Source organism: Saimiri boliviensis, chromosome 13 (assembly GCF_048565385.1).
Source record: "Saimiri boliviensis isolate mSaiBol1 chromosome 13, mSaiBol1.pri, whole genome shotgun sequence".
Taxonomy (NCBI): domain Eukaryota; kingdom Metazoa; phylum Chordata; class Mammalia; order Primates; family Cebidae; genus Saimiri; species Saimiri boliviensis.
The window spans coordinates 100,576,655-100,601,839 of NC_133461.1; the positions used below are offsets into that span (position 1 = coordinate 100,576,655).

Here is a 25,185-nt window from a genome sequence, read left to right on the forward strand (position 1 = left end):
AGCCTTAGTTGTGGCTGTCAGAATCCTCCCTGTCTCCATCTGCTGAAGTCTGTGGTTTTAGGGGGATGAAATACTCTCTGGGAAGTGTTTTGCCTGTCTAGGAAATTTACTCTTTCAAGACAATATTGTGTTTGTTTCTGAATTCTTTCCAAGAGGCTTCTTGGCTTACATCAAACCCCAGAACCTGCCTCTATAATTTGTTCAGTTGAAGAAATGCATTTTGGGCCTTACATTGACATTTTGGTTGCTCATAGATCGAAAACGATCAAGGAAATGTAATTCTGCTTCTGCACCCTTGTTCCAGACTTACTAAAAAGTAACCTGCTGTTAAATTTCTCAGGAACTTAGCAACTCAGGCTAAGTTTGTTTGGCTCGTGCTTGTAATCCCAGCACTTCGAGAGGCTGAGGCGTGTGGATCACCTGAGGTCAGGAGTTTAAGACCAGCCTGGCTAACACAGTTGAAACCCTGTCTATACTACAAAAAATACAAAAGTTAGCTGAGCATGGTGGCATGCACCTGTAGTAGTCCCGGCTTCTTGGGAGGCTGAGGCAGGAGAATTGCTTGAACGGGGGACATAGAGGTTGCAGTGAGCCAGTATCACGCCACTGCACTCCAACCTGGGCAAAAGAGCAAGACTCCATCTCAAAAAAAAAAAAAGGAATTTAGCAACTTGATCTTGTAGAGTTTGAAAGTGGGTAGTCTGCAAAATTGATCCAGTAAAACCCAGACCCTCAGCATCTCATGAGTTGCTCTTTTGCTGGGCTGGGTACACTGGGAATCATCATTGGTAAAGAAATTTTTTTAAAAAGTCCCTGCTTGTTACCTTTCTTCCTCTAGCATTTTATGTTCGCTTATACTGTCCTTTTCCATAGTGACTTACTGAGGCATGAAGCAATTAGTTTCTTTAATGAAGTTTATCTTTTTCCTAGTGATGGATATTACTGATATCATACATGGGAAGGTGGATGATGAAGAAAAGCAGCATTTTATTCCCTTTCAGCAGTAAGTACTTTGGCATGTATCCCAGGTGACTTGAGACCTGGATTAGCCATTCAGTCATGTGTTAACACAGAAACAGGTGCTAGAAACCATTTTCTGAGAGAAGGAACTATTCCAAGCTGAAAGATTGTCAGATAGGAGCTGGACAGAAGACTTTATTCAAAGTCCTTGATGTTGGACTCCCATGGAAGAGGGTAAACTGAGCTTTCCTGATTCTATAGAGAGGACCAAAGGAATATGAAAAGGGCAAATATCCGTCTGCCCTGGAATGCGGAGAGTGGTACTGTCTTTGCATCAGAAATGCTGAAGTGTCTGTGGAGTCGATTGCATGAAACAGGCACCGTGGAATACTTGGAATCACGTGGGGTAGCACAGGGCTTCTCAGACTGTGTCATGTATGTGAATTGGGGGAGCTTGTTAGGCTTCAGGGGAATTCTGCCTCTGACAAGCTCCCAGGTGATGTGGATGCAGCTGGTCTGAGGGCCACACTGTCTGTAGCAAGGACTGAGGAAATGAGAGAGTGAGGGGCTGACCCACCCATGGGCCAGTGTTCCTGCATGTCGGGGGAAAGCCAGCCAGGGAGTGTGTGAAGGGATCCCTGCAGAGCTTTACTGAGGCTCTCCATAGTGAGCTGCAGGAGCTGGACCCATGGGTAGGCCACTGGGTAGCTATTGGGAGCAAGACTTGTCACTCTGAAGAAGTGCAGATGTGAATGTCGTGACCTGTTCCAGCACCTGCACAGGCGGTAAATGCCTAGCAAAGGCCGAGAGCACTGCCGGGACCAGCTCTCACCAGGGGCCATCGTGCTAGTCAGAGGGCGTCAACTCCGCTCACTTGCAGCTGCCACAGCAGACAAGTAGAACAAACTGAGAACTCCAGAAACAGGCCAGAATCATGTATTTGAGTTAATATATCATTTTTTACAAATGATATCACAAATTAGTGGAGAGAGATACCTTATGCCAAAAAAAAAAAGTGCCGCGCGCAGTGGCCCACGCCTGTAATCCCAGCACTTTGGGAGGCTGAGGCGGGTGGATCACGAGGTCAAGAGATCGAGACCATCCTGGTCAACATGGTGAAACCCTGTCTCTACTAAAAGTACAAAAAATTAGCTGGGCATGGTGGTGTGTGCCTGTAATCTCAGCTACTCAGGAGGCTGAGGCAGGAGAATTGCTTGAACCCAGGAGGCAGAGGTTGCGGTGAGCTGAGATTGCGCCATTGCACTCCAGCCTGGGTAACGAGTGAAACTCCGTCTCAAAAAAAAAAAAAGTGTTTGAAGAACATTAGCTACCTATTTAAGATCCCTAAGTTAAATTCCAGTCTCATAACTTAATGCCAATCTAAATTTTGGATGATTAAACATATAACTGTAAGAGCTAGAATCTTAAAATATTAACAAGAAAATAGAAGTTTTATATGCCGGTAATGGGAGGGAGGCCATTTTCAAGATTCAACCAGAAAAGAAAAATTGATAGGTTTAACCATCCAAAAATTGTAAAGAACTTATACATAGAAAAAAATCAGTGCAATCTTTGCAATGTGTATGAGAAAGGATGAGTAGTTGTAATATGTGGAGAATTAATAGAAATCAATAGGGACCTAAAGGGGAATACAAACACACACACACACACACACACACACACACACACACACACACACACACAGAAATGGTGCTGTACATTTATTGAGGATGAGTGAAATGCAAATTGAAACATCAAGGTTTAGTTTTGATCTTGATCAAGTTTTAGTATTTGGTTAGATATAAGGAGACATACATTACTTACAGGAATATAAATTGTAACAATGCATTAACAGCCTTTAAATTTAGATATTTCAAAAAATATACTCCATGATTAACAGTGGTTATTTCTGTTGGTGTAACTCTTGGTGATTTTGCTCCTGTTTCTGTTTTCCTGTTGTCTATTTTTATACAAAGTATTATGTGTAATATATAAAACATAAAAATATTACTCTTTCAATGTGAAATCTATACCTTTGGACCAGTTTCTAAGCATAATAGTGTGGATAGCTCACGCTAACTAGTACTTCTCTCTTTAATCCAGAGGCTGCTATGGATTATTTTTAAAATATGGCCTTTGCACTCCATCCTGGGTGACAGAGCCATACCCTGCCTCAGATAAAATAAAATATGAAGTAAAAATAGGTAAAATAATTTAGAGAATAAAATGCACTTACCATGTGTGCTACCACCTATATATTGACCTTCCAAAATGAGACAAATGTTTTCTGTAGCACAGTGCTAATATTAAATATGTGATGACTTTCATCTCCATGAATGCTGCTCGTTTTGTTTTGTGTATAATATAAAACACTGTATGCACACACCTATATAAATATGTATTGTATAATATATAAATATGTTTAAATAAGTATATTTAATAAATATGTTAAATTTAACACAAAGTTAATATAATTAAATTTATAAATATATTAAATATAATACGTTACATAAAGTACAGTCATGCATCACTTAATGGCAGGAATACATTCTGAGAAACATGTCACTAGGCCGTCTTGTCACTGTGTAAACATCATAGAGTACACTTAGACAAACCCGGAATGGATGGGCTGCTACACACCTAGGCTGTATGGTATAGCCTTTTGCTCCTAGACTATAAACCTGTCCAGCATGCTACTGTACTGAATACTGCAGGCAATTGTAACACAATGGTATTTGTGTCTTCAAACATATTTAAACATAGAAAAGATAGTGAGTTGTGCTGAGATGTTAAAACAACTGTAACATCACTAGGCAATAGGAATGTTTCACCTCCATTATAATCCTTTTATTTTGATATGGGATTTCTCTCTTGTTGTCCAGGCTGGAGTGCTGTGGCGTGATCTCTGCCCACTGCAACCTCGCCTCCCGGGTTCAAGCGATTCTCTGCCTCAGCCTCCTGAGTAGCTGAGATTACAGGCACGCGCCACCACATCTGTCTAATTTTTGTATTTTTAATAGAGACAGGGTTTCACCATGTTGGTCAGGCTGGTGTCGAACTCCTGATCTCAGGTGATCCACTTGCCTCGACCTCCCAAAGTGCTGGGATTACAGGTGTCAGCTACTGTGCCTGACCAGCTCCGTTATAGTCTTATGGGACCTAGCCATTTATGCAGTCTGTCATTAACTGAAACATTGTTAGGCATATGACTGTATATTGAATAAACATAAATAAATATAATAATATAAATGTTGTACCACATATATATAATAGTACTATAAATGTGTTACGTTTGCATTTAAGATTATATGTATGTGTATATGTAGGTAAAAGGAGTTGCATTCATGGATTTGAAAGGTGTCCGAAACAGTCATGTGTATATTTGCTGGTGGTGATGTGCTTCCTGTTTAATTTCTGAACCAGCTTTCCTCCAGCAACTATATCCCAGTACTTAGTCCTGAGATTGTCCTCACCATATAATCTGCACTTTGAGTCCCTGACGAACCCCCACTCTAATGTTATTACCGCTCACTGTGCAGCCAACAGCCACAATGAAGTATTGACTGTGCAGACTGCAGCCTCTGGCAGTGAATGCCTAAGATTTATGGCAAGTTCTGCCATAACCTACTTCAAAAACTTTACAGTGTTTTCCAGTAGGAGAGTTTTGTATGTGTATCCTGCAAGTCCGTTTATCAAAAGTCATGTGTAAAAAACAGGAACTCAAGACTAGGAAATCCCATTTGCCAGTCACATATGGCAGTGTGTCTTATTGTCAGGGTACAGGGAACCCTGCAGAGAAAATTGGCCTACATACAGTGGAGAGAGAAGTCAGGAGACTGTTGTCCTTCACCAGGCTGATGTGCAGTTGCTGATAGTGCTTCTGCCCTCAGTAGAATGGGGCTGTGTTTGCTGCTTTGATCACCCTTTACGAGCCGCAGTCTGATAGGATTCCTCAAGTAGAGGTTGTTTGGCAGCACCCATGCCAAGATCTAGCTTGTCATCACATGGAAACCTGAGAACCTCTACCACACACCAGGCGTACACACTGCGCTCGTACATGGAGGGGCTGACACTAGACAGGAGCCTTAACAGGCAGGCGATCTCAGCCCATCTCTTACAGGTGAAGAAACTGAGGCCCAAAGGGCGATTCTTGCAGAGCTCACTCAAGTAGAAGTAGACCTGGAGGCCAGGGCTCCTGCCCTTTCTATGGGTGGTCTGTCTTTAATTCTATTGCAGCAGCCTCTTCTGCTTCTGAAAAAGCCTGGAGCATTGCCTCTGATTTTAGTTGTTAACCTTTGATCACCAGTTTTGTGTAGTCTTGGTTTTTTTTTTCTCTCTCTGTCATTTCCGAGGTGAATTTAGTATTTAAGATAGCCCGTCAATGGAAAAATAAAGGAAGGATAGCAAGATAGGTGTAGTTAGTGTTGATATTTCCAAATCATTCTCATACGACTCACCATTATCTGAGGTTGTGCTGCAGAGACTTCCTTTCTTCCCCTCCCACCTTACCTCTTATTTCTCTTTCCCAAGAATTGCGATGGAAACCTACATCCGCCAGAGGCAGATCATCATGTCGCCCTTGATAACATCACACGTGATTGGGGAGAATGAGCCACTCACTTCAGTCTTGAATAAAGTGATTGCAGCAAAGGAAGTGAATCACAAAGGGCAAGGTATACAGTCCAGTGCCGGAGCTGGGAGGGACTCTGCTGAGGGTGGGGGACATTCACAGCTGGGTCTTTGGACTCCTGCCCTTTATTATCTTTCTTCGATATGAAACAGCCTCCGCTGGGGACCATCCTCCTCAGCTTCCTACCACAGGCTTTAAATACTGAACTGACTTGAGATGCACCCAGCAGTGACTTTGATCACAGTTGTATTTTATAAATTCTGTGGAACAAAGTTTTATCCCATGAGTCTTTTCTTTTTGAGATGGTCTCATGCTGTCACCCAGGCTGGAGTACAATTGCATGATCTTGGCTCACAGCAGCCTCCACTTCCTGGGTTCAAGCAGTCCTCCTACCTCAGCCTCCCAAGTAGCTGGGACTACAGGCATGCACCACCATGCTTAGCTAATTTTTAATTTTTTCGGTAGAGATGGGGTCTCACTATATTGCCCAGGCTCTTCTCAACTTCTGGCCTCAAGTGATCCTCCCATCCTGGCCTCCCAAATGCCTGGAATTATAGGCATGAGCCACCACTTCTGGCCTCCACATTTTTGTCTAATCTTCATTCCCAATGCTGACCCTAGTTAATAATTATACTCTAGTCTGATCCCATCACATTTTTTAAAATCGAGGGAAGGAAACCAAAGTAATGTAAATGAATATGTATTAATATAGAATAATGCAAAAATTATAGTTTTTAGCACCTCCTTAACATGTTCTATTGATGGAGTGTTTTAACCAAGAGAAGTTCTGCTTATTGAAATTGCATTTTGAATCAAAACAGTTTTAAGATTCAAATACCAAGATGGTGGCCATATTTGTATAACGTCTAAGATTGAATACTTTGATTTTCCTTAATATTTTATAAATCTTTCACCTTCTACTGAAGATTTCCGTGGAGAGGAACCACTCTGAGCTTTAACCAGTTTTTTAAGGCCTTGTGTTTGCAGAGGTTATAAAATTAGTTTTAAAAAATTAAGCAGTGTTGCTTTCTGGGGTTTGTTGTCTTACGCCAATAAAATGAAGGACGCGGACACACAGAGTGAGTTTAGGAGTGGAGGTTTAATAGGCAAAAGAAAGAGAAAGGAGAACAGTTCTCTCTCTCTCATGAGAGATAGGGGCTTTTGGATTTTATAGGCAGGCTTGAGAAGGTGTGTCTGATTTATGTAGGGCCCACAGATTGGTTGGACCAGGTATGACATGTATACAGCACGCAAGGAAGGCTGGTCACCGCACCCTAATCTTACAGAAATGGGCTTTCCATCTGGCTGGCGCCATGTTATGTGCTTCTTACTGCACACTTGGCTGGCAAAGAGAAGGGAAAATGGAGCCTCCATATTGGACATGTCTAGCTCCAGGTAGCCTTTTCCTATTGGCTGGCATTTACCCATGCAGACTTCCAGCTTGCTTGTCTGTGTCTGCAGCCTGATTTTGCAGGAAAAGAAAATTATTCAGGGGCTGCTTTTCATTAAAAAGGAAAACCTTACTGAGGATTTCTTTACCCTCACTATCTGCCTAAATAATTTCTTAACTCCTGTATCAAAAATAAGTAGAGACTGAATCAGCCTGTATGTATCAAAAATACATAGAGACTCAATGACTTTTTTTTCACTACCCTATTACTGTCTTCCAAAATGGAAGCAATCAGAAAACACATGATTTTCATTATATTTAGTTTCTGATGTATTTGAAATTATCCTGTGTAGGAAAGGCAAGCAAGGAATCAATAAATAATCTGAAAACAAGTAACTAAATTTTTTAAAAATTTTTTATTTTTTTGAGATGGAGTCTCACTCTGTCTCCTAGGCTGGAGTGCAGTGTCTCAATCCTGGCTCACTGTAACCTCCACCTCCTGGGCTCAAGTGATTCGTCTACCTCAGCCTCCCAAGTAGCTGGGATTGCAGGCGCCTGCCACCACACCTGGCTAATTTTTGTATTTTCAGCAGAGACAGGGTTTTAGTATGTTAGCCAGGCTGGTCTCAAACTCCTGACCTGAAGTGATATGCTTGCCTCAGCCTCCCAAAGTGCTGAGATTACAGGTGTGAGCCACAGCACGCACCCTATTTATGTTTTTTAGAGCTCTTAACTAAGTATTACTTCAGTTGCAGTGGAAAACACTTATACTAAACAGATTACCATCTATGGATAATTTATTTAACAAAACTGAAAAAGAAAAGTCATTTCCCTTCTTGCTGCCTAACAACAAAACAAGCACTTTTCATTCTTTTTTCTTTCTTTTTTTCTAAGTACTATACTTCATGCCAAACAAGCACTTTTCAAATGTTTTTATGTTCTTCATGAGTATTTTTATGACTGCAGAGTATTCCAGTGTTTAGATTTAAGAAAAGGGACTCTCCTAGATAAACACTTACATGCTTCTTAATTTGTCATCATTACAAATATAAAAAACTCTGCTCTATCTTTTTTTTTTTTTTTTTTGAGACGGAGTTTCGCTCTTGTTACCCAGGCTGGAGTGCAATGGCGTGATCTCAGCTCACCGCAACCTCCGCCTCCTGGATTCTGGCTATTCTCCTGCCTCAGCCTCCTGAGGAGCTGGGATTACAGGCACGTGTCACCATGCCCAGCTAATTTTTTGTATTTTCAGTAGAGACAGGGTTTCACCATGTTGACCAGGATGGTCTCAATCTCTTGACCTTGTGATCCACCCGCCTCGGCCTCCCAAAGTTCTGGGATTACAGGCATGAGCCACCACGCCCGGCCCTCTGACTATATTTATACATGAAGTCTTTTCCATGTTTGAGACTATCTCCCCAAGAAAATTCCCGGAATTTGGATTTGTGGGTCACATGCTGGGAACAAGCCTACACCTGGAGAGATAGATATGCCAAATCACTTGCCATGGATTTCTGTTGTGTTCCAGTGTTTATCTTACTGTACTCTTGGTATGTTGTGAACTGATTTTTAAAAATCATTAGGGCTGGGTATGATGGCTCACACCTGTAATCCCAACACTTTGGGAGGCTGAGGGAGGCAGATTGCTTGAGGTTAGGAGTTCGAGACCAGCCTGGCCAACACGGTGAAACTCCATCTTTACTAAAAAAAGAAAAATACAAAAATTAGCTGGTGTGATGGCACACACTTGCAATCCCAGCTACTGTGGAGGCTGAGGCATGAGAATTGCTTAAACTCTGTAGGCAGAGGTTGCATTGAGCTGAGATGGTGCCACCACACTCCAGCCTGGGCAACAGAGTAAGACTCTCAGTGAAAAAAAAAAAAAAAGAAAGAAAGAAAGGAAAATGGTTTCTTCTTTTCTTCTCAGAGTTTTAATAACTATGTACTTTTTTTCTTTTAATGTTCTGCCTCTTTTTTCTGTTTAATTCATTATTAGGAATTTATTTTAATGATAATACAAGATGATAAATTAAATTTTCTTAAGTAACAAGAAAATAATCCCAGAATACTCATGTAATGATTGGATTTTTTTCATGATTTGTTATGCCTCTTTTGCCATATATTAAATTGCTGTGTATTATAGTATTTCATTGTTTTATGTATATATCATATTTACCACTAGTATCACAAATTATTGTAGCTTTACAGTATATTCTGGTATCTGGTAGGGGTTTCTTTATCATCTCTTCCCCTAAATTTAGCATCTGTTCACATCTCCGTCATATTTTCAAAAGGTCCTGTTGTGGAAGTGTGATTAAAATTACAAGTCAACTGGGGGAGAATTTACATCTTTATAGTAAGGTAGCTGGTTGTGACTCTACAACTCAGATGTTCTTTTCACCAGTTATGCATGTGTTACTTAGATTATGTAGAGAACTAAAAGTTTGTCTTTTATTTCTTTAAAGGACTTTGGGTATCCTTGAAGCTATTGCCAGGTGACCTCAGACAGGTTCAGAAGAATTTTTCACATTTGGTTGATAGATCAACAGCAATCGCCCGGAAGATGGGCTTTCCTGAAATCATACTACCAGGTAAGCACTTTGCATGACTCACCTGTTTTGCTTCCTCCTGTACAGCCATTACTTCTTTTCTTTTCTGGAGCCTTGCTCTGTTGCCCAGGCTGGAGTGCAGTGGCATGCTCTCGGCTCACTGTAACCTCCAGCTCCTAGTTTCAGGCAGTTCTCTCTGCCTCAGCCTCCTGAGTAGCTGGGATTACAGGCACCCACCACTACACCTGGCTAATTTTTTTTGTATTTTTAGTAGAGACAGGAGTATTTTTACCATGTTGCCAGGCTGGTCTCAATCTCTTGACCTTGTGGTCCGCCTGCCTCGCCTCCCAAAGTGCTTGGATTTCAGGCGTGAACCACTACACCCAGCCTATAATGCTTTTAAGCATAACTCAGATTTTCTTACTCTCTCTTTTACACAGACTCTGAAATAGCACAGCCTGCTCTGTTCAGGAGACTAATTGGCCTCACTTGTGTGTCCCTTTTCTCGTTATGATGTTCCCAGCATGCGGGTGTCTTGCTCTCACCATTCTCTGAAGTTCCAAAAGCTCTCTGGCTCTCCCTTTATTGTCGTGATGAGAATGTCAGCTTTTTGCTGTTTCATCTTCTTTCTGGTGATCTGCATATGTGTGTGTTCTCTTGAATTCACTGACTTCACCCATTTAATTTTAATCTCCATACCAAGAAAAGAATAAATCTCTCAAGGAACTTTATACATATTGCCATAACCTAATTGCTATTAATAGGAATTCTAGAAAAACAACCATGCCGTGTTAGAAAAATTCTAGAAAACCAACTTATCTACTGCACAGAAATTTAGGTTATTTTAGGCCAGGCACGATGACTCATACCTGTAATTCCAGCTCTTTGGGAGGGCAAGGGAGGCATATCACTTGAGGTCAAGACTTCAAGACCATCCTGGCCAGCTTGGTGACCCTGTCTCTATTAAAAATACAAAAATTAGCTGGGTGTGGTGGCGGGCACCTGTAATCCCAGCTACTCAGGAGGCTGAGGCATGAGAACCGCTTGAACCCAGGAGGCAGAGGTTGCAGTGAGCTATGATTGCGCCACTGCACTCCAGCCTGGATGGCAGAGCAACACTGTCTCAAAAAAGAAAGAAAGAAAGAAAGAAAGAAATGAGGTTATTTTTAAGTAATACAAGATCTTGTTTTTCCTTTGAGAAATTAAGGGGCACTGATAACTTGCAGCCACCCACATTGTTGCATGTAGTAGGTTTTAAATGAATATTTGCGGAATGAATGAGTAAAAAAGTTTTAAAATGGAGATTACTCTTTTTTCTTTTTCTTTTTTTTGAGACGGAATTTCGCTCTTGTTACCCAGGCTGGAGTGCAATGGCGCGATCTCGACTCACCACAACATCCGCCTCCCGGGTTCAGGCAATTCTCCTGCCTCAGCCTCCTGAGTAGCTGGGATTACAGGCACGCGCCACCATGCCCAGCTAATTTTTTGTATTTTTAGTAGAGACGGGGTTTCACCATGTTGACCAGGATGGTCTCAATCTCTTGACCTTGTGATCCACCCGCCTCGGCCTCTTGGGATTACAGGCTTGAGCCACCGCGCCTGGCCTCTTTTTTCTTTTTCTTATAGAAGAAGAAAGTTTTTTGCTCATTTTGACCATTACTTAGCTATTTCACCCTGATACGCAGTCATCAACATTCTGGGAAAATGTTTTATCTTCTTATTGTTAAGGGTGAAAAAAAACTTTTAGTAATATTCTCTACCTGAAGGTGGTTTCACTGCTACAAGACATGAATCTAAAAAAATTAAGTAGAGAAAGTTTATTCTTTGATCACGGTGACAACAGGGTTGGCTTCTCTTGAGGCCTTTAAGTAAGGTGAGTGTGCCTCTGAAATCTGGTTTCTAAAAGAATATTAAGGTTTTTTGTTTGTTTTGTTTTTAGTCAATAGGATTGGTTTATAGAAGGCCAAGGGCAAATTAGGTTTTAAAATTCATCTAGAATATGGCCAGGCAAGGTGGCATACATCTATAATCCCAGCACTTTGGGAGGCCGAGACAGGCGGATCGAGACAGGCGGATCGAGATGGCCAGCATAGTGAAACTTCGTGTCTTCTAAAATACAAAAACTAACTGGGTGTGGTGGGGTGCACCTGTAGTCCTAGGTACTTGGGAGGCTGAGGCAGGAGAATTGCTTGAACCCATTAGGCGGAGGTTACAGTGAGCCGAGATTGCACTGCTGCACTCCAGCCTGGCACCTGGAGACAGAGCGAGACTCTGTCTCAAAAAAAAATAAAGAACCCAGGTGTGGTGGCTCACGCCTGTAATCCCAGCACTTTGGGAGGTCAAGGTGGGTGGATCATGAGGTCAAGAGATCGAGACTATTCTGGTCAACATGGTGAAACCCCGTCTCTACTAAAAATACAAAAATTAGCTGGGCATGGTGGCGCATGCCTGTAGTCCCAGCTACTTGGGAGGCTGAGGCAGGAGAATTGCCTGAACCCAGGAGGTGGAGGTTGCAGTGAGCCGAGATCGTGCCATTGCACTCCAGCCTGGGTAACAAGAGCGCAACTCCGTCTCAAAAAAAAAAAAGAAAAGAAAAGAAAAGAAAAAATTAGCCAGATTTGATGGCAGGCACCTGTAATCCCAGCTATTTGGGAGGCTGAAGCAGGAGGATCACCTGAACCTAGGAGGCAGAGTTTGCAGTGAGCTTAGATTGTGCCACTGTACTCCAGCCTGGGCAACAAAGTAAGACTTGTCTCAAAAAAGAAAAAAAAAATTCATCTAGAACAATGGTTCCCAGTGCTAATCTTTGGATCAGCTAATCAGGATCTTCTTGAACATGCAGATTCCCAGATTTCTAGAGACCAATTCAGAGGTCCCAAGGTGATCTGGTGGTGAGTCAGGTCTGAGAAATTCGGGTCCAGGCCCAACTCCCTCGGCTCGGAACTCCTTCCTGTTGTCCCATCACCCTGGGACCTGGTTCCAGTTGCCTCCTAAACTCTTCCCTGTCCCCCTTTGCCCTCTAGCAAGGAGCTCCAGCTCCCTGTCCTCAGCATCACAGGAGTGATTCTGTCCCCTGTTCTCTGCTCTCACCTCTGCCGGGCCGCCTCCCGCCTCTCCAGAGTAGCTCTCGTGAGAGTCACCCATGATCATGGTATCACTATGTCTGATGGGCGTTTTCCAGCCTAGTGATCGGCTCTGACCTCTCAGCAGCATCTGACATTGTCAGAATATTTCCTTCCCTTCTCATTGGTGACCCCCTCACTTTCCTCTGTGTCTCCATTTCCCTTGGGGCCTCTGCAAGGACCCTTTAGCCACCTTCTCATATTCTGCTTGACCTCTAAATGTTGAAGTTCCTTGAATTTGGTCCTGAGACCCTGTGATAGTGTGCTTGGGCTGCCATAGCAAACACCACAAACCCGGGTGGTGTCAACAACGTTTATTTTCTCGCAAGAAAAGACAGGAGACTGGAAGTTCAAGATCAAGGTGACAGCAGAGTTGGCTTCTCCTGAGGCCTCTCTCCTTGGCTTGCAGATGGCCATCTTCTCCCTGTGTCTTCACTTGGTTGTCCCTCTGTGCATGTCTGTGTCTTAATCTCTTTGTATGATGACACTAGTCATATTGGATTAGGACCCACCTGTATGACCTCATTTTACCTTAATTCCTCTTTCAAAGGCTCTATCTCCAAATATGGTCATATTCTGCTTTACTAGGGGTTATGGCTTCAACATATGAATTTGGGGAGGCCACAGTTCAGCCCATAACAGCCCTCTTTCTTTCTCAGCTGTATTTTCTCCCTAGAGGTATCATCCACTCATTTGGCTTACATCTACCCATCACCTGCAAATCTGGAGCTTCAACACCAAGACCTCTTTATGAATTCTAGGGCCATATAGCCAGCTATTTCTTGCCTCAGGACTCCCCTCTCTTTTTTTTTTTGAGACAAGATATTGCTCTGTCACTTAGGCTGTAGTACAGTTGTATGATCATAGCTCACTGCAAGCCTCAGTCTCCTAGGTTCAAGCAGTCCTCCCACCTCAGCCTCCCAAGTAGCTGGGACTACAGGCATGAGTCACCACACCTGGCTAATTAAATGAATTAGTTTTGTAGAGACCAAGTTTCCTTATGTTGCCCAGGCTGATTTCAGGATTAAGCAATCCTCCTGCCTCTGCCTCCCAAAGATTACAGGCAATGAACCACAGCCCTTACTTGATTTAATTGGCTAATTCTTATTCAGCATCCCCATTTGGACCTCATAATTCTGTGCATCTAGGACTGAGGCACCTCTCTTGTGTTTTATCTAAGAGAACAGCACGTCCATTCATTTGTCCATCCATCCATCCACCCACCCACCCATCTACCTACCCATCCAGCTGTCTACCTATCTAACCTTTATTCATCCATTCATTCATTCATCCATCCATCCATCCGCCTACCCAACCCCTATCCACCCATCTATCCATCCACCTACCCAGCCTCTATCCATGTATCCATCCACCTACCCATCCACCTGTCCACCTATCTAAACTCTATCCATCCATTCATCTATCTGTCCATCCATCCATCCATCCATCCATCCATCCACTCATCCAATTACCCAACCCCTATCCACCCATCCACCCATCCACCCATCCATCCATCCATCCATCTATCTACACACCCATCCATCCCCCTTCCCATCCGTCCACCCACCCATCCATCCACTGCGCAAGCCAGAAAGTCACCCTTGATATCTCCCTTTCCTTTGCAACTCACATAAATTAGTGGATAAGACCTGTCAGCATTACTTTTGAAAGGACCCTCAAATCTATCCCCTTCTCTCCATCTGCATTGCTACTAGCCAATTTGGAGCTAGGATGGCCTCTTCCCTTGACAACTACCATAGCTTCCTACCTGATTTTCATGTTTCTACTCTTTCTTCGCTCATTTCCTCTTTTCCATATTGCATCCTGAATGTTCTATTGCGTAAGCACACTTGATCTTACCCCACTCCTTCCTCACTGAAAACATCTTACTGACTTTCGTTTATGCTTAGGGTATATATATAAATTCTTAATATCCCCATTGGCCTCAGTGGGAGCTGGTTTATTTCTGTCTCTCTAGCCTCATTTCACACCAGATGCCCCCTCACTGTGAGGATGTCAGTCAGGTTGTCTCCTACCTCTAGGCCTTTGCATAGGCTACTCTCCCGGACTCTGCTGCTAACAGCTGAAGGGAAAGATTCCCACACCGCGCAGATGAGGTCAGAACTTGGTGTTGTGCATTCACAGAGCCTGCCATGTGTCTCCATTGGTAATGGTGGGTTTACTCGTGCAGGTTGTTTGACTGGTGCTTCTCTCCGGCACTAGACTGTAATCTGAGTTGGGGCAAAGCTGGTGCATGGCTCACCATTGCCAACCAGACACCCAGCACATGCCTGCTGCAGAGTAGGAGTTCAAGCACTTTTTATAGTGAATATTACCTCCGTCATCTGATTGTACCATAATTTATTCAACTAATTCCCTGGGCTTGGAAATCAAGAATGTTTCCATGTTTCTGCTTTTATAAACACCACAATGAATATCCTTACAGATAAATTATTGCCTACATTTTTAATACTTTGAGACAAAAATTACCAGTGGAATTGCTGTATTAAGGCTTTTGACACATTTTCAACATCTCCGTCGACAAAGAGTGTGTCAAGTAATATTTTAAACTGTGCTGTGTGAATAAACCCCTTTTTCTTCATTCTCAGCAACTATAAGTGGAATCTTATTTTTTTCCAGTTGGGGAAATGATCAAAATGATCAGTGCTTTAAATATGCACTCCTGTTTTCTTATAATGTTAAAAGGTTTTGTTTTTAACATTGGGAGGCAGTTTAATACAGGGCAGGTGTTGGAGTCATTTTTTCAATACTTTTTTCATCTAGGAGTTTAATAAACTTTCCATTTATTCCAAGTTTCAGTTCTGTAGCTCAATAACATTTAATATTTTTATCCAATATATGAGCTATGCATTTATTAAATAATTTTTGTTTTTTTGGCTGGGTAACCAAAAAAAAAAAAAAAACACAAGCAGAAAGCAGACTTTCATTGATCAAAGCAAGTAAACCAATTTAAAGAAATATAACATACTCTAGGCCAGGCTTGGTGGCTCACACCTGTAATCCCAGCATTTTGGGAGGCTGAGGTGGACATATTGCTTGAGTCCAGGAGTTCGAGACTGGTCTGGGCAACATAGTTAGACTCCTTCTCTAAAAAAATTAGCCAGGCATAGTGGTGTGTGCCTGTAATCCCAGCTACTCAGGAGGCTGAGGTGAGAGGATCACTTGAACTCAAGAGGCCAAGGTTGCAGTGAGCAGAGATCATACCACTGTACTCCAGCCTGGGCAGCAGAACAAGATCATATGTCAAAAAAGAAAAGAAAAGAAAAGCATACTCTATAAGCTTTCAGAAAGAATATCTATCTCATCAGGTTGTTCCATAGATTAACAAGTTAATCGATAATTGATTACATTAATACATGTAAGATATTTTGACCAGTGCCTGACACAGCACATAATAAGCATTCAGTAGACAATAGCCTTCATTATTATCAGATGTTTTCAAAATATCACACTCTCCAAGGCACTATTGAAAAACCATCTACCAGGAGACTGAGGCAGGAGGCTTGCCTGAACCCAAGAGGCGGAGGTTGCAGTGAGCCGAGATTGCACCATTGCACTCCAGCCTGGGCAACAAGAGCGAAACTCCGTCTCAAAAAAAAAAAAAAAAAAGAAAAAGAAAAGAAAAACCATCTACCATATTGTTAGGTTACAACATCTACATATTGTAACCTAACAACATACAATATGTATTTATTATTAGACAGCAATTTTTAATAGAGAAAATTGCTACTGAAAAGTGTTACTTTTCTATAAAACTACAGTGCAAAGACATCTTGGTATGCGTGGAAAGGTAAAATGAGAGACGCCGAAGACGACCAATGCATGAAAGCCTTTTGTCCGACGAGTAGTTCATTATGAAACCAGACCACTTCATATTGTTTGTCTTATATGTCATACGACATACTGAAACTTAGAATGACTTCTCTCACCCGCACTCACAGCGTGCTTGTCATGTTACAGGAGATGTTCGGAATGACATTTATGTCACCCTGATCCATGGCGAGTTTGATAAAGGGAAGAAGAAAACGCCAAAGAATGTGGAGGTGACGATGTCTGTGCACGATGAGGAGGGCAGGCTCTTGGAGGTGCGTGGCATGGCCCAGAAATCCTGCTGCCCTCACGTCCATCTTTACAATCACGATTGGCTTTTGGTCTTATTTTTATTCTTTGCATCAGGATGGGTTTGTTTTTCCTAAGAAAAGAAATATAAAGCCTGTTAAATTTGTAATTAGCAATGAGCAGTTTCACTAATGAAACTATCTAGACTCTTATTTTTGTATTTCTCCTGTGCTAAGAAATAGTTCCAGCCACTAATGATTTTATGTGTAAGTTTCCAATGCAGAGGTTATTTATCGTTTTCAACTTACTTAGCCACTTTCAAGCTTGATCAGTTCCTCTAGGGCTTCAGCTAAGTGGCCTGGGTACTTGAATGGCATCACAAAGCACGTTTCCTTCCCTGAGTGAGCAGAACCAAAGGAGATATGCTCGTTAGAGACTGAAACCGGAAGAGCCCTTTGGTAGGCATTCGCTACCACTGCTCTTTAGTTTTAATGAGCAGGAAACTATAAGGAACTTTAAAAGGATGAGTTATTTTCTCTGAAAAACACAGAAGTTAGTGGCAGAGCTGGAAGAGTATCCAAATATCCTGAATTCCAGTCCAGAGTTCCTCCAGCTCTGGCAGATTTTCTTTTCTTTTTTTTCTCTTCTCTTCTTTTTCTTTTCTCGTCCTTTCCTTTCTCTTTCTTTTCCTTTCCTTTTCTTTTTCCTTCTCTTTTCTCTTACTTTTTTTTTTTTGAGACGGAGTTTTGTTCTTGTTACCCAGGCTGGAGTGCAGTGGCACAATCTCAGCTCACCGCAACCTCCGCCTCCTGAGTTCAGGCAGTTCTCCTGCCTCAGCCTCCCGAGTAGCTGGGATTACAGGCACTCGCCACCTGCCCAGCTAATTTTTGTATTTTTAGTAGAGATGGGGTTTCGCCATGTTGGTCAGGCTGGTCTTGAACTGCTGACCTCAGGGAATCTGCCTGCCTTGGCCTCCAAAGTGCTTGGATTGCAGCCATGAGCCACCACTCCCAGTCTCTTTTTTTTTTTTTTTTTTTAATTAAGAGAAGATATAAAGCAAGTATCTGCCAGATTTCTGCCCATATAAAGAAGAGTACTGATTCTGACGTCAAAGAGGATAGGCAGAAGGTGGTCACAGGAGGCTGCATGGCCTCTGCTGAACTCCAGCTCCTCTTGTATGAGCCATAGTTACCTGCTTTGGTAACCAAGGACCAAACTCTTGATCGATTTGACTCACTGAGTGTCCTGTTGCATAGTTGTTTGAGGCTACAGTGAAATACAATTTTATCACTTCCCATGGATGTTATAATCTAGTAGGGATGCAGACAGCCAGAAAATTTACTAAGTCAAGTTGTATTCTACATGAGAGGGATAAACTGAGTGCTGTGAGCCACTGTATGAGAATGTTTTATTTGTGCTGTTGATAAGAGTACATGAGCTCATTTCAAGTAGACACCTTCTCCTGGTTGGTCATTTTGTAGCTTTGCTAACTCGTTGGATAGTGCCCCACCAAGGCCTAGTTCTACTGAGCTAAGTGGTTCATGACCAAAACAAGATGCAGCCCTGAGTTTGAGTGAATATGCTGTTCCAGTGCCCCAAGTCCCTAAAACAGAAAGTAGACAGGAAAGATAAATGCTTTTCTGCAAATGGTGGCACGTCTGCATGTGTCACCTAATTTCTAGTCATTGTCATGTTCCCTGAGAGAGAAACGAGGAAAGAATCAGAGGACAATGCATGCCTGGGGAAGGAAGAGAAAATACAACTTATAGGAAAGAAGGATTTTCAGGTGCTGCTGGGTTCCTTAGCAGCTACCAGATTTATATTATAGACTCTTTTTTTTTTTTTTTTTGACACGGAGTTTCACTCTCGTTACCCAGGCCGGAGTGCAATGGTGCGATCTCGGCTCACCGCAACCTCTGCCTCCTGGGTTCAGGGAATTCTCCTGCCTCAGCCTCCTGAGTAGCTGGGATTACAGGCACGTGCCACCACGCCCAGCTAATTTTTTGTATTTTTAGTAGAGATGGGGTTTCACCACGTTGACCAGGATGGTCTCGATCTCTTGACCTCGTGATCCACCCGCCTCAGCCTCCCAAAGTGCTGGGATTACAGGCTATTATAGACTCTTGAATAAAGTGGTAGAAATTCGGTCTTCTCTATTCTTTTTTTTTTTTTTTTTTTTTTTTTTGGAGACGGAGTCTCGCTCTGTCGCCCAGGCTGGAGTGCAGTGGCACGATCTTGGCTCACTGGTCACTGCAACCTTCACCTCCTGGGTTCCAGCAGTTCTCCTGCCTCAGCCTCCTGAGTAGCTGGGATTACAGGTGTGCACTACCACACCTGCTAATTGTGTGATTTTTTTTAGTAGAGGCAGGGTTTCACCGTGTTGGTCAGGCTGGTGTCAAACTCCTGAACTTGTGATCCACTTGCCTCAGCCTCCCAAAGTGCTCGGATTACAGATATGAGCCACCGCTCCCAGCCCAGTCTTCTCTATTCTTTATCCCCCAAATTTAATCAGCTGTTCAGTGCCAGTGTAGGGAATGTATGGACGTGTTAGGGGATAAGGGGCTTGTGTATGGTATATGGGATCCTCTTAGTTTTCTAAACAAAATTACTCCCTTCTAATTTTTGCTTTCTGTTTGAAGAAAGCAATTCACCCTGGTGCTGGATATGAAGGCATTTCAGAATACAAGTCCGTAGTCTATTACCAAGTCAAGCAGCCCTGTTGGTATGAGACTGTCAAGGTAAGAATGAGTCATTTGTAACCCCTATTATCCCTTAAACCTCAGTTAGATTCCTGTCTTCTGTTTACCCCCAAATTATTCCTACTTTATTTTGAAATTTTTAGATAAGTTGCCTATGGTGTACAGTAAGAAATAACTTGGTAATTATAATTCTGTATTAAGAGCATTTATTGTTAACAAACTCAGCATTCTTCAATAATGTTCTAATTCATGTATGAAAATTTGAAGAGCAAAGTTTGTGGTTGACGTGATAGATATGATAGACTGCCAAGATGGTGCAAAACCAAACGGAAATTTTCACACTGTGCAAACAGTTTCCTAACATTTTTTTTCTTCTTGGCCTCTCACCAAGTGTTCTGGGCCTCTTTTCAACTTCAATATGTGTATTACACATTCCAAAGTGCTTTTCAGATCAGTTATTCTCCTTTGAGCCCCACGGCAGCTCAGCACCTCGAACACGTAGGTCTTGTCATGGTGTCTTTCTGATTAGGTACTGAGATCCGAAGTTCAGTAACTTCCCAAGATCATAGAGCTAACTGATATCAGGGCCTGAACTAGAGCCCACTTCTAAATCCCAGGCTCCATCAGCAATTTCTGGTTGTTGAAGTCATATGAGTTCTTCATAGAAAATTTTTTAAAAATTGCGTTCATATATCTCAATTTAGAAGTAACCATTTTCAACAGTTTTATATAGTTCATATGTTTTGAATGATGCTGTTGATACAAATTTATATTGTGCTTTTTGAAACGACTTATCTCAAGGCATATAAATTCTTCAGATATGTATTTTTAGATACTTGCATGTTTCAGTATATAATCATGCCATAATTTAACTGCACACCACAAATCTCTGCTCGTTTCAGTGCCCTGAGGCTCTGTTTCTTCTCTCCCCTGTAGATATGTAAGCAACAGAAAGCTGCTTTATGGGCATTAATCATTACCTTTTCCTCCTCTATATAGAATAATTATGTCTTATAGATTTGATTATTACTATATTTATACACATCTTGCAGTCTGAAAGGTCTTCTATAGACCTCTGTGAAGTATTACTGTTTCACACTAATGAAAATGCTAGAAATTCATAGTATCTCCATGCTCAGAATCTGTGATAAGCAGCAAGATGATCAGAGATTCTTTTGATTTGAAAATAGCTTGGTCTTCTTTGAATCAAACCTCTATCAAGTCTCACTCTATAGTAATTTGTGCTGTGGAAAGTATAAAATTGAGCCTAATTCCATAAAATAAATCATGCCTGCAAAGTACCATGTATCTGTAAACTACCAATTTCTTACTGTGACACAGGTATCCATTGCTATAGAAGAGGTCACACGCTGTCATATAAGGTTTACTTTCCGACACAGGTCATCTCAGGAATGTAAGTATTAAGAGGTCTATTATATATTTCCACTTAAAAAAATTAGTTTTGCTTGACAGCCGTCTTGTGAATCTGGAGAACAAGGTATTTGGAAACTAGATACTTGGCAACTTTATTTCATAACTCACTGGTGCTAAGGAAGTCAGCATAATGGATTTTTCTGGGCTTGCAAGGTCTCTGTTATCACTCTATATTCGGACTTTCTTAAAATGTGTTTTGTGAACACTGATATTCTCAAAGACAACAGACCTCAATTTTTGGTACCAGGGACTGGTTTCGTGAAAAACAATTTTTCTAAGGACCAGGGGTGGGGATGGTTTCAGGATGACTCAAGCACATTACCTTTATTGTGTTCTTTATTATTACTACGTTGTAGTATGTAATGAAATAATTTGACAACTCTCCATACTGTAGAATCAGTGGGAGCCCTGAGCTTGTTTTCCTGCAACCAGACGGTCCCATCTGGGAGTAATGGGAGACAGTGACAGATCATCAGGTGTTAGATTTGCACAAGAAGTGTGTACCCTAGATCCTTTGCATGAGCAGGTCACAATGGGCACAATAGGATTCGGCTCCTGTGAAAATCTGATGCTGCTGCTGATTGGACAGGAGGCAGCGCTCAGGTGGTATTGTGAGCAGTGGGGAGCAGGGAGCAGCTGTAAACAGTTTTTTTTTTTTCTTTTTTTTTTTTTTTTTGAGACAGTCTGCCACCCAGGCTGGAGTACAGTGGCAGGATCTTGGCTCACTGCAACCTCTGCCTCCTGAGTTCAAGCAATTCTTCTTCCTCTGTCTCTCAAGTAGCTGGGACTACAGGCGCGCACCACCACACCCAGCTAAATTTGTGTTTTTTAGTAGAGGCAAGGGTTCACCATATTGGCAAGCCTGGTCTCGAAATCCTGACCTCATGATCTGCCCGCCTTGGCCTCCCAAAGTGCTGGGATTACAGGTTGGAGCCACCATGCCCGGCCATGAGCAGCTGTAAATACAGATGAAGTTTTGCTTGCTCTTCCACCACTTACCTCCTGCTGTGCAGCCCAGTTCCTAACAGGCTACAAACTGGTACGGGTTCGTGGCCTGGGGTTTGAGGTCCCCTGCTCCAAGATGCTACTAGATACTCTATAACAAAAACTATTTCACAATCAAATAGGTATAGGAGAGACTATATATACATTGTATCTCCCTCCTAGACATTCACAATGCATGTTGCCACATTGCAGCAGCAATAAAACTGTTTAGTCACTTGTCCTCCCAAATTTTCATTTTTCTCATGAAGAAACTCTTTTCACCAGGCATGGTGGCTCATGCCTGTAATCCCAGCACTTTGGTAGGCCAAGGCAGGCAGATCAAAAAGTCAGGAGATCAAGACTATCCTGGCTAACATGGTGAAACCCCATCTCTACTAAAAATACAAAAAAAAAAAAAAAATTAGCTAGGCATGGTAGCACGCACCTGTAGTCCTAGCTACTCAAGAGGCTGAGGCAGGAGAATCGCTTGAACCCAGGGGGAGGTTGCAGTGAGCCAAGATCGTGCCATTGCACTCCAGCCTGGGTGACAGAGCAAGATTCTGTCTCAAAAAACAAAACAAAAACAAAAAAACAATTTCAAATTTTAGGTCACAGTTCTTGAAATGGCTCCACTAAAGTGTGAGCAGAGAAGAAAATTGATTGTTTTCAGATTGATCACAAAATTTCTAGAAGCATCTTATTCTCATTTAGTGCTGCATAAAAATGTAACCCCTCCTTCCAAAAATGCATGTGTTGAACACCATGTACACAACAGGCTGCAGGTGAGGCCCTGGTATATGAGAGGCAGCTGGACACTGCCATGCAGACTCTCTGTGGTCTGGTTAGGAAGATGAATGAAAAAGTGAGTATGTACAGAATAGTGTGATATGTAGATTACAGGGGCAAAGACTTGTAATGGATGCGTAGTGCAGCTTTTACCTAGTCTGGGGGATTTAGGTGTATGACTTCCTGCATCTTAGCTGAGACATGAAGGTGGGTAGAAATTAGCCCAGTGAAGGGTGATTGGGGGAAATGTGTTTGGAAAACCTAAATGAGCTCAGAATGGCTAAAGCAGACCAGTGGAGCAATAATACTATCAGGTCGAATCATTTGAAATTGCCATTTTTTTTAGGTCTAAGTGGCCAAATCTCAGCCATTTCATATGGTTCTGCATAATACAGAACTAACAATTATTAAGGTCTTAGTTTGCATGAGATATTCTCTGAAGCTATGTTTGCACATGGTCTGTTTAGGATGCACAATAACATAATAAGGATAATAATATAATATATATAATTATTAAAATATTATATATATAATATATAATTTATATATAATATTTATATATATAATTTATATATATAATATTTATATATATAATTTATATATATAAATGCATAATTTAGGATGCACATAACAAAATAATTTATCTACATTTATACACAAAGAAACTAAGGCACAGAGAGATTAGGTACTTGCCTGTGGTCACAAGGTTAGCATATCAGCAAGCTGCTTTGGCACCCAGGCAATGTGATTCTAGCTAGGCTGGAGCCAGGCCATGAAGGCTGAACATGCTTTTCAGCCTTGTTAAGGAGGTGCAGTTCAAGGGTGGTTTCTGGTTTTGAGGTTTTGGGAGGGGTTGGTGTGTGTTCGTAACAGCTTTACTCATAATACTCCAACACTAGCATAGCCTCAATCCCCATCAATAGGAGAACGGATAAACACATTGAGGTATAATCATACAATGCCTGACTACTCCACCAGTGTGGGGACCCAAGAGTCACAGCAGACCACAGAACCGTGCCTGTGATAAGAACAGGTCACAGGTTGCCCCAGTCAGAGCCATCGAGGCAGGGGACCTCGTGAGTTCAGAAACTGGCCCTGAAGACCAAGAGAGGGTACTGCCTCCTCATTAAGCCACACCCTCTTCCCAGCTGCTACAGGGCATACAGATCTTCTTTCTGGCACTGGAACTGATATTCTGGGGAGGAAGGGGGAAGAAACCTTGGGCAGCACCATAAACCCTAGTGTATAATAAGTATCTTGCAGAGTCTGGGCAGGCATGATGGCTCATGCCTGTAATCTCAGCACTTTTAGGAGGCCAAGGTGGGTAGATCACAAGGTCAGAGTTTGAAACTAGCCTGGCCAACATGGTGAAACCCTGTCTCTCCTAAAAATACAAGCCTGGCATGGTAGCAGGGCACCTGTAATCCCAGCTACTCAGGAGGTTGAGGCAGAATTGCTTGAACCCAGGAGGCAGAGGTTGACCACGCCATTGCACTCCAGCCTGGGTGACAGAGAAAGACTGCATCTCAAGAAAAAAAAAAAATATATATATATATTATATATATTATATAATATATATAATAAATATTGCAGAGTCTGTTTTCGAGCAACAGAAATTGAGACCTTCCATTCAAGATTTTGAAGCAGGGTGGTTGACATGAATGGATTGGACTTTGGAAACCTCATTCCAGCATAGAGAATGCATTGGCTGGGAGAGCCCTGGAGACAGAGAGATGCATTGCAAAGGTTCTGAGGAAATAAAGAGAAGAGTTGAAGGTGGCCTGGACTCAGGAAGGGACAGCAAGATGGAGAAAGAAGAGACAGGCTCCAGAGCTATTTAGGACATGGAGGTGACATGGGGTGGAGCTTGTGTCAACACCCATGTTTCTGATTTGTCTGACTGGGCAGACACTAGTCTCATTTCTTAGGGAACATAGGAACAGGAGCGCATACTTGGGGGTGCCAGGCAGTTTCAGTGACACATGGTATATGGCTTATTGCAACCTGCTGAATTGTGCTTATTAGAATATGGTTGAATATCACAACCCTGAGCAAAATGTGGAATCAGCTGTCATAGCCACCGCCTCCTGGTGTCTTTCTGCACTGCCCAGACATGTCTTTCTGTGTTTTCAGCCAGAGATAAATCGGAACGAGCATTTGGGGTGGCCTTCGTGAAGCTGATGAACCCGGATGGCACCACTCTTCAGGATGGGAGGCACGATCTGGTGGTTTATAAGGTGGTGCTAACAGAAAATGACTGAGAAAAATATTTACTCCCTTTCAAATGGGCGTTTAAGGCTCCTTTTACATTTATTTACACAAACATCAGAAACCTTTCTAGAGCTACACGTACTTACCCATTAAAGTCTAGAAACCCAAAGGGCTCTGGGACCTCCAGCTGCGTGGTTTCCCATCTCCTTTCTGAAGAGAGTGAGTTGCATTATTACTAAGTCTTTTTTTCTTTCTTTTTTTTTTTTTTTTTGAGACAGAGCCTCACTTTGTCACCCAGGCTGGATTGCAATGGCATAATCTTGGCTCACTGCAACCTCCA

At 42.2% G+C, this 25,185-nt stretch overlaps 1 protein-coding gene and 1 non-coding gene across 3 annotated transcripts in view; both read left to right on the plus strand.

Annotated features, from left to right (window-relative positions):
* DOCK5 (dedicator of cytokinesis 5) overlaps positions 1-25,185 on the plus strand; it is a 224,933-nt gene that overhangs the window by 114,284 nt on the left and 85,464 nt on the right. For both annotated transcript variants that reach the window (XM_074384078.1, XM_074384079.1), the window contains 7 exons: positions 931-1,003; positions 5,491-5,633; positions 9,446-9,571; positions 16,633-16,757; positions 19,371-19,469; positions 20,772-20,844; positions 24,768-24,871. In XM_074384078.1, the coding sequence (XP_074240179.1) occupies positions 931-1,003; positions 5,491-5,633; positions 9,446-9,571; positions 16,633-16,757; positions 19,371-19,469; positions 20,772-20,844; positions 24,768-24,871 (743 nt within the window). The remainder of the gene's footprint in view (positions 1-930; positions 1,004-5,490; positions 5,634-9,445; positions 9,572-16,632; positions 16,758-19,370; positions 19,470-20,771; positions 20,845-24,767; positions 24,872-25,185) is intronic.
* LOC120360638 (U5 spliceosomal RNA) lies at positions 6,467-6,582 on the plus strand. The gene has a single exon (XR_005577088.1). It is a non-coding gene; the product is annotated as a U5 spliceosomal RNA (small nuclear RNA).